The sequence below is a fragment of the Callorhinus ursinus genome, unplaced genomic scaffold (genome assembly GCF_003265705.2).
Source record: "Callorhinus ursinus isolate GAN/ISIS: 27379988/994484 unplaced genomic scaffold, GSC_fseal_2.0 scaffold12, whole genome shotgun sequence".
Taxonomy (NCBI): domain Eukaryota; kingdom Metazoa; phylum Chordata; class Mammalia; order Carnivora; family Otariidae; genus Callorhinus; species Callorhinus ursinus.
In genome coordinates this window covers 63,239,424-63,254,820 of record NW_027397074.1, presented here as the reverse complement: position 1 = coordinate 63,254,820, position 15,397 = coordinate 63,239,424, and the positions used below count along the sequence as shown (strand labels likewise).

General features: G+C 36.0%; 1 protein-coding gene across 4 annotated transcripts in view; it reads left to right on the top strand.

Annotated features, from left to right (window-relative positions):
• The window catches only part of CADPS2 (calcium dependent secretion activator 2), a 508,166-nt gene that overhangs the window by 383,018 nt on the left and 109,751 nt on the right, over positions 1-15,397 (top strand). For all 4 annotated transcript variants that reach the window (XM_073899136.1, XM_025865736.2, XM_073899137.1 and 1 more), the window contains exons 14-16: positions 5,029-5,130; positions 10,970-11,033; positions 14,401-14,524. In XM_073899136.1, coding sequence (XP_073755237.1) covers positions 5,029-5,130; positions 10,970-11,033; positions 14,401-14,524 — 290 coding nt within the window. The remainder of the gene's footprint in view (positions 1-5,028; positions 5,131-10,969; positions 11,034-14,400; positions 14,525-15,397) is intronic.

Here is a 15,397-nt window from a genome sequence, read left to right as displayed (position 1 = left end):
GGAAGATGTTGAGCATCAGTGGCAGAGTTCCATTGTGTGCGAATTCCTTTTTTTAAGAATCTTTCCAGTATAATTAACACAGACCTAACTACATTTGCTGTCCCTTTGCTTATTATGTAATGCCAGAAGGAAGTTCTGTGTCCTAACTTGTTTATATCTGTAATTAAAGGAAATGCATCTACCATTAAACTTTCTTTTATAATTTGCTCATATCTTAAACTTTCACGGAACATTATTCTTACAAAAATCATGTGATCTCAATAACTACAGGCCCCAGGAAAAAAAATGAGAAGTTTAAATCTCGAGACATGAGAATGCCCTTTTTTTCTTGGGACAACTTTACTATTTATTTATCAGTCATAGAATTAAGCTCCAATTAACATTCAAATCAGAAAATTGGCCTTTTACTTTAGAATTTTCAATAACCATATTTTAACATTGTCTTTTTATCAGTATCAAAGAGGCATTACTTATTTTACTTTTGTTACCTCGGGGGGAAAATTCTTTTATTGAGACTTAAAGCAAATTATTTCACTAATAATTAAAATGGCAGGTAAATACTAAAAATTTTATGCTAAATGTAAAAACAGCTAACTTTTGTCAGATCTTTTTACCCAGAGTACTTAACTATTATTCCTGTACTGTTTGCTTTTCAAAAAATTTCCCATTTTACGTACTGTTAAATGATTTAAAACATTCCAATTAATGTATGCCCTATTAATACATTAATTGTATTAATTGTATGTCCTGTAAGATCTTGCAGATCATTATACGAATTTTGGCTTTTGGAATGAGTATTAGCATTATAAGGTATGGCTTAGGCTTGGAAAAGGCTCACTGTAGTGTGTTACCAATACTCTGACATGGAAAAGACTAGAAGAGGGAGACTAAGGAGGTTGTAACCATACTTGGGATATGTTTTGAAGGTACAGCTGACAGCAATTAATTTATAAGCTGAGTTTATAAAGCTATTATTTTAAATCTCTATTACCCTGGGTCTACTAGATGAATGTTCATAGAATACAAGTAGTTTAAGTTTCTCTTAAAGCTGCCTCCTGCAAGTATAAATTTTAAGGACTGACTTTGTTGAGATTTTTTTTTTTTTATCAGTGGTACCTGGGTGGCTCAGTTGGTTAAGCATCTGCCTTTGGCTCAGGTCATGATCCCAGGGTCGTGGGATGGAGCCCTATGTCTCACTCTCTGCTCAGCGGGGAGCCTGCTTCTCTCTCACCCTCTGCCTGATGCTCCGCCTGCTTGTGCATGCTCTCTTTCTCTCTCTCAAATAAATAAATAAAATCTTTTTAAAAAGTAAAGAATTACTGATTCAGGAGCAAATATTTGAAATTTTATTGATATTTAAGCTTTCTGCCTTATATAAGTAATATAGAAAATGTCTGAGGTAAGTATATTTAAAATATTCCACATTACTTCTCAGATACAGTTTACATTTTTTTTAAAGATTTTATTTATTTGAGAGAATGACAGAGAGCGAGCACATGGGGGGGTGTCAGAGGGAGAAGCAGACTCCCCACTGAGCAGGGAGCCCGACGTGGGACTCGATCCCGGGACTCCAGGATCATGACCTGAGCCAAAGGCAGTTGCTTAACCAACTGAGCCACCCAGGCGCCCCAGTTTACATTTTTTTAACAGAGATTTTTTTCCTCTTTATTATTTTCTGTGAAATGTAGGGGAAAGAGAATAAGACATGGGCACTAAGAGCGCCAGATTTAGAATGCAAGAGAACCTTGGTGTTCAAGTCCAGGCTCCTACTCTTTCTAGCTGTGCGACCTTGGGGAAGTCACCGAACCTCCCTGAGCTTCAGCAGCTTCCTTTCTTGGAGTCTGGAGAATGGGTTGCTGTGTATGCATATAAAACAGCACAGTACCAGGGGCATACTTAGAATGTTCTTATTTATCATTGTTATGTTTATTTTAGTAATGGCTATGACAAGGAAGATATTGATGACATAGGACATGTTTGCGTTTATTGGAAAGAATAATTTTAATATTCTTTAAAAGATTTTATTTATTTATTTGACAGAGCAGGAGCAGGGGTAGGGACAGAGGGAGAGGGAGAAGCAGATTCGAGCTGAGGAAGGAGTCTGACACAGGGCTGGATCCCAGGACCCCGGGGTCATGACCTGAGCTGACTGACAACTGAGCCACCCAGGCGCCCCAGGAAAAATAATTTTAGAAGGAGCTTTAGGCATGACTGTAGCAAAGCTGTTATTTATTTTATTCCCAATCACTTAGGTATAGATGTCCACTTCATATACCTAATATTCAGTGCATAGTCTGGTGTATGCACTAAAAGGCATGTAAATAAGGACAGGTCCAAAATACTATTGTATTTAACTTGTCAGATGTATACTGAATTTAATAATAAACTCACTAAAATGACAGCCTTTCACTGTATATAACCATCTTTATCTTAGTGAAAGTTGACACAAGTGATGTTCCTCTGACTTACCTTTCTCGCTTTTCATCACCTAAACCCCTGGCTCCATTGTGCCGGGTAGGCGAGGTGCCCCAGTGAAGTTTAATATGACAGGATGACTTGCTGTATCACTGTGAATCACAATCTCCTTTGACAGTTGGAGCAAACAGTAAAATTCACTCTAATATAACCATGTGGTGTCTGTCAGCAAAGCCAAAGAACCGTATCAGTGATCAGAATAATAAATATATAAGTTCTTTATTCTTTTTCACCAAGTTTGCATAGGTGTATATAGTGAAATGCTGACCCACGACTTTGTGGTATAGATTTTTGTGCTATCGTTATGATAACACAATGTAGTTATAGTTTGCATCTGAATGCTCAAATTCCCAAGTTAATAATATATATAAAATTCTCTGCTTGAACTTTTGTGATCATTGTTATACTTACTCTTAAGTTATAGTCTTGGTTTTGTGCTATCGTTAGCTCAGTCGGAATTGACTCTGAAGTAATATGTGAAAAAATCTATTATATTATAAATTATTGTAATAGGATAAATTATTATAAAGTATTGGGGTTAGCTCAGAGTTCATTATTTTGTAATTTATAGATCAGACTTTCTTTTCTCCTTCCTAAAAATATTTGAAAGACCAGTATTTGCCATTAGTTTTTCTGCAGTTCACATCGAAAATACATTCCGGTAGAATGTACTATTCTGACTATGAAATAAAATAATTGATGTTTCCCTACTTAGGAATGAAGTATAATTGTAAGATTTTCAAAGCATAAATTCCAGCAGCATGTGCGTTTCTGAAATAATAAATTATTTACTCTATAATGGCAAAAATTTTTTCAGACTTAAATGATGCTTTGAGATGAGTAAAAGGTCTTTAGGTCATTATGATTCAGGTATAACTTTAATTGCTTTTATCCTAATTGAGTAGTCGCAAGCATCAAAGATACACATGCACACACATGTTTATATGTATATGTGAAACAAGAGTGGGAGCGCCAAATAGCAATCTTCTGGGGAAAGATATATCAAGCATTCATTTTTCTTTGTTTTTCATAATCATTTCTACCTATCTTATCCATAAGTATTAAAAATTAGTTAAAATTATAAGTACATAAGTCTTTGGGAACTAAAATATAATCTTTAGAAAAATAAGCTAATAAAGGAAGAAATGATTGGTGTTTATCAAATGCAAAAGATTCATTTTGTTGAAATAGACACTTTTTGAATATGAGATTAATAGGTCTTTCTCATTGCATTAACAAAGTTACAGTTCATAGGTTCAAAATTTTTGATGACTGTTATACAAGCAGATACTTTTTTTTTTTTTTTAAGGTTTATTTATTTGACAGAGAGAGAGACCGCGAGAGAGGGAACACAAGCAGGGGGAGTGGGAGAGGGAGAAGCAGGCTTCCCGCTGAGCAGGGAGCCCGATGCGGGGCTCGATCCCAGGACCCTGGGATCATGACCTGAGCCGAAGGCAGACGCTTAATGACTGAGCCACCCAGGCGCCCCAGTATACAACCAGATACTTAAACTGATATAGAATAAATTCTAAATCAGTATTAGAAATATTTTATACTTTTAATCCTGATCTTAAGTAAAAGAAGATTTCTGTTCAGTCTTCCTAACTACCTCTAAAAGTCCTGATGTGAACTTGCCTTGATTCCATAGGGATATTTGGCTGAGCCCAAAATGCAGGAACATAGCTGATCTGTGTTCTCTATAAGTTTTTATTCAACTATTTGTTTTGAATTATAAGCCCCCACATTTAAACAAAAAAATAATGCAGTAAATCACCAAATGTATTCAAATTTTCTGTTTTTTACAATTAGAATGAAATCTCCAGTTTCACATTAGCTTAATTTTTACTTGGAAGAAAAGTAGTTAAAACATTTTAGTTTGCATTCAGTATGCTTTTAGAATATTTTCATCCATGGGATATTTATTCAATTTGTCAAATGTTTGGTACCACATAAAACACTTTTCACTACCATTCTCAAGGACTAGTCATTGTTTTCAGTAGATCTGGAAAATATTTATTGTAATCCTTTACCTTGAAGGCTGTTTAAAACAGAATAATTCCATTCCATTCATTCCAGGTCAGAATATGAAGCAAATGGCTACAAATACCTCCTTTAAATAAATTTCCATTATAAAGATTTTATTTATTTATTTGACACAGAGAGAGAGAGAGAGAGAGAGAGAGAGAGAGAGCACGCGCACGCGCACAAGCAGGGGGAGCGGCAGGCAGAGGGAGAAGCAGGCTTCCTGCATGAGCAGGGAGCCCAATGTGGGGCTCCATCCCAGGAACCTGGGATCATGGCCTGAGCTGAAGGCAGCGGTTTAACCAACTGAGCCACCCAGGCGCCCCCATAAATTTCCATTATAGATGCAAGTAATATGTATAACTGTGGCCCAATATGCATTTTCCTTAATTATTCTTCAGGGAACTAGAGATAATAAAGATATATGTATATACAAATATATTTAAAAATAAAGATATATAAAAAATATGAAAGTAAACATTCAATCAGTATAAATTACTGATTCTGTTTGTTTGTTTGTTTGTTTTCCAGGCCTGATGGAATTGGAACTGTTTCAATGGAAGAAAAAGAGAGATTTGAGGAGATAAAAGAAAGACTCTCTTCCCTTTTAGAAAATCAGATAAGCCATTTCAGGTATATCCTCTATTCATTAAAATTAAGTATTTACTTTCTTCACTCAACACACCGGTTCCCTATAGAGGTTTATTATGTCTTTCTGTGGCTACTCAAGAACTGCCAGTAGCTTCTTCTCCATTGCCTGCCAGGTAAGATCCATATTCCTCAGTCTGTGGTCTCCTTCTAAGCCTGCCATTCAGTTTCCACCATTCATTAAGGTAGGTTCCTTACCCCTTCAATTTGTGGAATGCATCTCTCACTTGCTTGTGCATTTCTCATCCTCAAGTAACCTCTTCCCCCGGTTCTAGTGAGTAGTCCTCCCTCTCTCTGAATCACCAGGCAAGGAGCTTCTTGTGTCCTGTCTTCATAGTAGAGCGGTTTTCGATCATTCCAGCAAAGACTGGAAAACCTGAAGTCTTTTAGCATTTATCATCTGTACTCTTCACTAGTCACTTATCACATGGTTATAATACCCATTTCTTAAGTCATTAGTTATTTACATTTTGTGAGAACAAGGGCCTTGTTGCCTGGCACAGTTCCTTGCTCAAAAAAATTAACCATTGATACTAAGAAACATGTACAGAATGAACGATCAAAATCTTGATATTTTTTTCCCCTGATTATAGTTAGCTCAATAGAACCTAATGGTTAAAGGGGAAATATTTCTGGAGAATGCAATTCAAGACAAAGGTGAAAACAAAGAAAGAGGGATAGTTAAGATCCCTGAAGAGAAAATGAGTGGTAAAGAGGACAGACTCTCCATAGTGATAGTTAATAGAAACCCCAAGTGATGATTGAGCTTAGAAAGCAACCAGTTCTGATGAGAGCAGGTCAGAAAAATTCTTCAAGTGAATTAAATTGACAAAATACTTAGATGTTTTAGTATGTTGAGAGAGGATTTACCCACCTGGAATTGAGTTTGGAGTTCTATTTTAAAAAGATATTAAAGGGGCGCCTGGGTGGCTCAGTTGGTTAAGCGTCTGCCTTTGACTCAGGTCATGATCCCAGGGTCCTGGGATCGAGCCCCGCATCGGGCTCCCTGCTCGGCGGGGAGCCTGCTTCTCCCTCTCCCACTCCCCCTGCTTGTGTTCCCTCTCTTGCTGTCTGTCTGTCTGTCTGTCTCTCTCTCTCTGTCAATTAAATAAATAAAATCTTTAAAACAAAATAAAAAAGATACTAAAAACAAAGACAGGTATTAATTATAAACATAATAATGGCATGTAAATCATAGTAAATACCGTGTCTCAGCTATCTAGCACATTTAAATAATATAAATACTGAATTTAACCCCCCAAAATGGCATAACTGTGTTAAAAGATAAGAAGGGCAGGAATTACATTTAGGATGGGGGAAAGCAGTCAAAAAAAGGAAAAAAAAAGAAGCTACATATGGCTAAAGTGGAGTAACAGGATTATATTTACCCTCCCATCTGAAACAAAAAAATTAAAAAAAAATTTTTTTCAATGTGGAAAAATGCTTTTCAGCACATTAAGCATATGACAATGAATACAAGTGGTTCTTGAGAGATGAGAAACAAATGAATAAGCCCTTTCATTTTCTCCGCTTGGCACCAGGAGAGTGCTTCTGAGCCATGGCCCAGGGAGGAGAATCCCAGTGGACACTCTGACTTGAGGAGACAGAGATGTGAGTCCAGGGAGGGCAAGGCACCCAGAGTTTGCAGGTCAAACTTCTGAAGAGGAGAGGAGAGACCTGCAGGTGTTTGCTGAGGGGCCCCCTGGAGTCTTCAACTGAGTATTGATTTGAACATGTATGTAAGGAAACTATTTGAAGTCAGACAGATAATCCTTTCACTCTGTGGTAGGATTACAGGAGATAATCCTCAAAGCTAACATAGAGCTAAGAGGAGTACCAGTTTCTACCACCCAGATTGGAAAGCTTCTAAGTCACGGACAGAGGGTCAAATACTCAAGAGAATTCTTGCCTCAGTAATAGAAAAAAATTAGCCCTGTTTTTATTGCTCCTAATAAGGATTAAAATCAAGTTTCAAATAAATCAAACTGTTTTTAAGTAATTTAACTGCATTCCAGAACAAAGTTCAAGAATAAAGGAATGCAAAAATATTGAGCCATCAATAATGTAAAAGAATAATGTCTAGCATCCAGTCAAAAATTTCTAGGCATACAAAGAAATGGTAAAATATGACCAATGAGGAGAATGAAAACAGCCAAAAGTGGAAGTGACACAGAAGATAGAATTAGTAAACAATAGTATTAAAAGAATTCTTACCAAATGTCATATGTTCAACCTCTTAAGGGCGCCTATGGAAAACCTACAACTTCATACTTAACAGTGAAAGATTGAATGTTTTCACCTGAGATCAAAAGCAAGGCAAGGATGTCTGCTCAAAAATCAGTAATCAAGGTTGTGTGGTGTGCACAGTTCAGAAATCCACTCATACACATGTGGTCAATTGACTTTCAAAGATATACAAAGATAATTTGCAAAGTACACTTTTTTCAATAAATGGTGCTAGAACTATTAGATAGCCACATGCAAAAGATTGACCTGGACCCATACCTCATACCTGATTAAAAAGTTAACTCAAAATGGGTAGACCTAGAAAACAGAAAATCTCTTTGTTCTTGTCTGAAACAAAGATTCTTCAAAACACCAAAATCATTCATAAATGGAACAGTGTTACCTTGAACTTCATCAACATTAAGAACTTTTGATCTTCCAAAGACATTGATAAGGGAATAAAAAGATATATCTCAGAATGGGAAAAAGTATTTGCACAATACACATCCCACCAAATACTTCTCTCTATCCAGAATATATAAGTAACTCTTAAAACTTAGTAAGAAATGAAACAACCCAATAAAAAATTGTTTCTGATATTTCACCAAAGACACATGGCAAAAAGCCATATGAAAAGATGCTCAATGTCATTATTCTTTAGGGAAATACAAACTAAAACACAATGCAGTACTACTACATTATTTGTATAACTAAAATTAAAAAAATAATTACCACCCAACAAGTGTTGGCATGGATATTAAACTGGAACTCTGCATATACCCTTGATAGGAGTACAACCCACTTTGTAAGATGGTTTGCAGGTTTTTAAAAATTCAGACACCTAACATAATACCCAGCCATCCCGCTGGTAGGTATTCTCCAAGAGAATTGAAAGCCCATGTCCACACAAAGACTTTCATGTGAATGTTCATACAGCATTACTTCATAATAGCTGAATGTGAAAACAAGCCAGATGGCCATGCCAAGGAGGAGATAAACAGTGTATGGCAATACTTCTGAGCAGTAAAAAGGAATGAACGGTTGATAGCATGAATGAATATCAAAATATACTGCGAGAAATCAGATGCAATGAAGTATGTACTGTAAGATTCCTCTTATATAAAATTATAGAAAATACAAACTAATTCAAATACAAAGTAAATCAGTGGTTGCCTGGGCCCAAGGGGTGGGGAAGAAACATTTGGCAGTCATGAATATGTATATTAAATTGATTGTGGTGATGGTTTCACAGGTATATACATATGTGAAAACTTATCAAATTATATATTTTAAATATGTGCAGTTGCATGTCATTTATACCTCTAAATCTATTTAAAGCTAAGTACCTCCATGGTGGGAAGTTAGTAGACTAATATATAAAAGTGAAAAATCAAGAATTTGAAACATTAACATGTAGGTTAGGAATAAAAAGTTTAAATACGGAAAGAAATAGCTAAAAGTTAAAAACGTTTTTTTCTGGAGAAATTACTTGGGGCGTGGGGTGCAAATGACATAAAAACTTCTGTTTTTCATAAGAAGCCTTTAGAAGAAGTTTCCTTTCAGACTATGTATATATATAATTTTGATAAAAAGAAATACTGTATTTTAAAATGGTAAAGAAAAGAAACAGTTTAATTGTGGGACATGTCTATGCAGGCTCATCTATCTGTGTAATTAATTTACTAAGGTAGGAATCATGGTGATTTTAATTTATTCAGATTAGATATTAAACTTGGTTGAATTTTATTTGATGATTGAGTATTTTCCACTTTGCTTTGTTACTACAGAGCTGTCAAAGTGGTAAAAACCCAAAATATCCTGAAAGGCAGAACAAAACTATTCCTTTCTTTTAAAACCCGTTTTGTAAAGATTAATTAAGCCTCTGTGTAGTTATTTTCTGTACTTTATTGATTCAGGATTACTTGTACTCTGTAAATGTGTTGAATTATTTACACATCATGGGCAGCTAATGCTAATTCAGAACATACCCAGTGGGACCTCAGAGCCCTGAAATGCTAAATGTAATCTGGGGATCAGTAACATTCCATTCATAAAATGTGTCACCCACAGGTTAATGGAAATAAACAATAGGAAAGACAATGGGTGGATTATGCAAATCCACTGAAAAGATTTAAGCAGGGGGAGGGGACTATAAGAACCCAATTTGTGTTTTATTTAAACGTGGATTAAGGTTTATGGTATACAAAATGATGAAAGCTACTTTGCTAATTTGCTAATGCTCTAAAAAGCAACACTGCACAGGAAAAAAAAAACAAATTGGTTGTTGCTTTTGTGCATGGTAGCAGAGGAATAAGAGAATGCATTGAAGCACGAGTTAGTTGAAGGAAACTTTTAACAGTAAGTGAAATAAACACTGTTCTGAAGAAAAATTGAACTAGATTTATGATGTTTCTTGCATTTATCTGACACTAATAAAAGTTTCATAAAACTAAAACCCAATCCTAATATGAATTTAACAACTACTTTCTGAGAAATCCATCTTTAATCAGTCTTTAAAATTTGCTGCTATAAAACAAGTTGAATTTAAATGTGTGTTTTTAGGGAAACCTGTTCAGATTGTCTTGTGAAAAAAATAATTTCATTGTGGGTTACACCTTAGAAGATGTGTTTACCAAGTCCCTGAATAATGGCAAAGGACGTGGAAATCTATAAACTTCAAGTCACTGGTTTGAAGACTTCTAATCCAGACAGCTCAGCTGCCTTTAGCACTTGATCTTGAGGCAGGGGGCGGTGGTTGGGGAGAAGGTGATTTACTGAACCTGATTCAAGAAAACCAGGAGCTCCAGCAGGATGAAGAGGCCCTGACATTCTCTGCTCTTTAAGTGGAAAGTGACCTGAAGAGGAACCCCCGTGTAGAGAGCAATAAATCTGTTACCACCATGTGTCAGCTAACTTCTGAGGAGCCCACTCACTCGCCCAGCCTCTGACCCTGATTGGGGAACACCGCGGTGACCTGCCTTCTGGTTGTTGGTGTATATTAGGAATGCACGACACTAGAAAACTGAGGATAACCTTCCCCACCGGCAAATTGCGGAGCTCTGGAAAGTTTGTGTTTTGTGTGGGGAGGTTGTAGAGTTAGCTACTGGCATAATAGACAGGCAGATGTCAGGAAAGGGGGGGGGGCAGGTGGAACCTGTTTTGTACTCGAAGTTGTGTCTGTGGGATGTGCTTCCATCTCAAGCCACACATAAGTACAGGAGGAAATGGGGGAAATCATTTTGTTTATCATGGGGCTTGAATAACAGCAAACCTTAAGAAGATTTTAGGAAATGTATTTTAATTATCTCTTTACTGGTAGAATCTTGGAGGTTTTTGTTTTGTTTAATTTACTATGTTCTTTCTGAACATCATCAGAATTTTAGAAGCTTTTCATCACAGTTGATACCCTTACTGTTAAAAGAAATTGAAAGCATGGAACCAGGTAAACTTCTGCCGTTAAGATTTTCCCAGATGGGTTGATGCTATTTTAACCGCCTTTCACTGTTCTTCAGTAATGCCAAGTAATAGAAGAGGGAATTATTGAGCAGTCTTGGATATTAAATGTTTGACTTTTTTGTTCCTCCTTTTGTTTTTAAAGATACTGTTTTCCCTTTGGACGACCTGAAGGTGCTCTAAAAGCTACGCTTTCGTTACTTGAAAGGGTACGTTCGAACACTACTTTATAAATGCTATTTGCACTCTCAGTTGCTGTGTATTTTAGTGACTGAACCAGGCAGACAGGCCCATTCCTCACAACGAGTGTGTTCTCTGAGGCTGTCAGTCACATTTCATCACTTTCTCACCTGCTCTTAACTACATCTAACTCTTCCTACCTCCTACTTCTTCCTCCCCACAGCTTTTCGGAAGCCCACCCCTGCCATCCGAGGCTGAGTTGATGGCATCTTGGCGTACCCATTTTCCCCACCTCTTAATTTCCCTCATGAAATAGTCTTTTTTTTTTTTTCAGTGAAGTATAATCATCCGTTTTTCAGACTTCACAGTTGTCTTTCATTACCCTCCCCCTACCCCTGACTTATTTGTGCATCTACCTGTCCCATTTCTCATACCTATAAGGGTTTATCACTTAACATGCCCAAACGTATCCTTCCTTTCATTCTAAATCAGTCTCAAATTTCATTTCAACTCGTGTTACTTTAAATGAATTCATGAATTGTGAAAATTCGTTTTCCCTCAAAAAATAAATAGCAAACAAGGCTTTCCTAGCCGTGCTAAAAGAATTTATTAATGAAAGTACATTCTCCACTCCTGTTTTTGTAGCAGACAAGGTTTGAAAGGGAAGTATCATTTTCATTTATTTATAAAACTATTCATATGCTAGTTGGAGCCTAACAGTTAAGTGATGTGGACAATTCCTGTTCCTTATCAGCATTAAAATGAATTTCTAAGGATCATCTATATCATGGTAATATATATATACACATATATAGTATATAATATCATGATTATTCTGGTTCTGGTTTATTGACTTCAAAGCACTTGGTCTTGTCCACTTTTCTGCCAAAGAATTCTAGATATATTACACTGTTTATCAGCACTTCTATTAAAAGCAAAAAGGAAAGGCATTTTTCAGTGATTCAAGGACCTGCAAGATGAGGCTAGAACTGATGACTGTATACAATGGTTGCATATGTCTGTCCCTGTTTTATCCTTGATTCCTGCGCTTCATATGATAGAAATATTATTATAGCAGTTACCTGTTTCATTAGAATTTTTATAATAAAGCTGTGTGTAACCCAGTCTTTTCCAAAGTATTCATTTCATCCAGTTCATTGAGGTATCATAGAAAAGATAAAATCTTTGCAGAGAGCTTTACTTTTGGAACGGCATCCCATCCTGAGTACCTGATACAGCCTCTCCATGCGCTGGTTTCCATGATAGAGCTCCCCTCCTCCCCCAGCAGGGAAGAGTTCCTAATGGCATAGATGCCCTTATGTACAGACACGGGGCAGGATGAACAATGACCTTTTTTCCACCTAAAGTCACTTACCATGTCTCTTGCTGAACTGAGAGAGAAATGGTAGGGCCATTCTTCATTTCCATGTCTCTGTACTTATTGACGTCTTAAAAAAACAAAATCTGCATGTGAATTCGTCATACTTACTATGCTTTGGAAGAAATGGAGGGGATACAGGAAACAAGCTGTGTCTCCCTTTTTGCTCTTGCCAGCCCTTAATCTGTATTTTGCCAGGAAAGAGGATACAATTCCCCCCACTCCAAATTAAATATCCAGCTCCTGGGTAATATAAACTATCACCTGATTTCAACCCTGGACTCACCTCTGTAACAGACATATACATTCTAATTTTAACAGCTATTTCTATTATTTAGAAGTGTGTCAGTCTCCTCGGTGGCTCATTTGGTTAAGCATCTGACCCTTGATTTCGACTCAGGGCATGATCTTAGGGTTGTGGGATCACACCCCACTTTGGGCTCCATGCTGGGGCATGGAGCCTGCTTAAGATTCCCTCCCTCTCCCTCTGCCCTCTCTCCCTTGCCCCCCACCTCCCCACTTGTGCATGTGCTCTCTCTCTGTCTTAATGAATGAGTGAATGAATGAATGAATGTGTGTCACCATGGGAAGGTCTAATGGTAAAGTTCATGGTTATGCATATGGGACAAAATTAATTTTAAATTTAAACTTTAGTAATAATCACATTAAAAATAGTACATTTAAAAACATAATAGTACATTAATGCTTGTTTTTTTTTTTTAACTATCAGCAGAAGGATTTTTTTTGCCTATAAAGAATCTAATGTGTAGTTCTAATTAAAGTACCAAATATATGTAAATGTGTTAAAGATTTTTAATATGAGACTATGAAGAATAATTGAATTTGATGGGAAGGAAATTTTTAAGTGATAAGATTTGCTGTTTTGAAAAAGAAAGTTTGCCTAACAAAATTAGAATATGTTGTGAAGGATCACCAATGCTTAAATGGTTGAGTAAATTTGAGATTATAAAATCCTTTGTGCTGAGGCTGATTGAAAGAGAATGAAATCATAAAGCATGGAATGGATGGTTTCATATTCTTTTGATGAGCCTTTAAGGTAAAAGACTAATAGAATAGTAAGAATACTTACTGTTCTTGTTTTCTCTATATTCACATTTTGCCTTCTATTTTATAATTTGAATATAAGTAAAGCCAGAAAAGCTGCATTAACTATACGAAAAGATAGAGGTTAACTAATGGTATAATCAAAACTGACTGTAAGCAATTTTACCACTGAGAAAGTTTTAAGGAAATTATCAGTGAGTCATTATAAAAGTGCTTAAATACATTATGTTTTGAATTCTGGATATAATTGTATTTTCCCTTGGCCAATAGTAATACTTCTAAGGGAAAAACAAAACAAAACAAAACAAAAATATATTTAGGAACTCAACAGAAAATCTGTTGTTTTTTAATTTCAGAAAGTTTCCGTGTATTTTAACATTTGATATTCCATTCATTTCACTAAAAGATTTTCTCCCCCTCAACAGATTAAGTAATTAAAGTTTAATTGTGGAATTAGAGATCTTGATTTTTATAGAGCTCAAAAACAGTGCTTGTTCTTCATAGAATTTTTTACTGTTTTCATATATATATATATATTTCATATATATATGAAATATATATGATTTATGAAAAATATATGAAATATATATATATTGCTCAAAAGATTTAAAGCTTTTCTATCAGGGATGTGCAAGACAAACTTTATTACTTGTCCCAAGGACTATAATCCTGATCTGAAACAATTGCTCTAATGGTGTTGTGGGCCCCTGGAGGAAAAGTGACAGTCATCACATGAAATGGTGGTTTGGCCTATGGGAGGTTTTGATGTGCATAAATGAGGCTTGGACAGGAGGAGCCAAGATTGGAGGATTACATTCCCGGTCGTGAAGTGCCGACTCCTTACTTTCCCCCAGTATTACCTAGGACCCCTTCCTCATAAAAGATCTAGGACATTTTGTGTAATTTGATTGCAGTCTCTGTTTTATGCACTCTCTCTCTCTCCCCCTCTTCAGGTTTTAATGAAAGATATCGCCACTCCCATACCAGCTGAAGATGTGAAAAAAGTGGTCAGAAAATGTCTCGAGAAAGCAGCCTTGATCAATTACACTAGACTCACAGAATACGCCAAAATAGAAGGTCAGTGCACTGAGCAATTGTCCAAGTGGCAGTGAGAGCCAACAATGCCTATTAACTGAATTTTCTGTGAGAAGTTCTTTCCTTTCCTGAACAAACCTGTACCGTGGCTAAGGGAAATGTCTCATTAAAATCTCAGCTGGTGAACTGAAGAGCTTTTTCCTATTCATTGCTTTAATATGCCTCCTGGGACTCTGCTTGAATGAAAGACCCAGGATTCGTGCTTAAGTTGTCCTTTGTTCTTATTTTGAGTTTTCAAGGAACCAAAAGGTGTTTTCATGGGTTGTATTTTTTGACATTACCGTAAGTATGTCTAACGTTTAAACTATGGGTAGTGTCTTCTTTCCCAATCAGTAACGGTATAGTGTTACATAATTTTATTTTCTGTTCAACAGTATCTCGCAGAGAAGGAGGAAACTTGATTATGGTGAGGGCCAAAATAAACTGATAGAATTCCCTGCAACTTTTCATTGCTTGCCGTATATTAATGCACTTGAAAGATTAGAGAGGACTGCACATTTTTTCCTCTTCCTTCAAGTTTCATTCATTAAGAATACTGAAATTTAAGATGCTTAGAAATAACTAGATTGAAATTCGTAGCAAAGTCACGAAATCAGCTTTATTCAACAGTCCTTTGATATAATTAAAAATAGGAAGGGCCTCAAATATTTTGCTTTAATTATCATACAACTGGCTTGTGTAGTACAAGTAGCATTAACTTAGGGAAAAAGTTTGCAATGTTAAATACTTATATCTAAAAATAAAAGTAAATCCTCTATTAGAAAAATTTTAGTAACTTTAATATAAAATTGTACTTAATTATAAATTTATTATTGATATTAAGATAGTTTTATCAAAATTGGGATGATGAAAAAG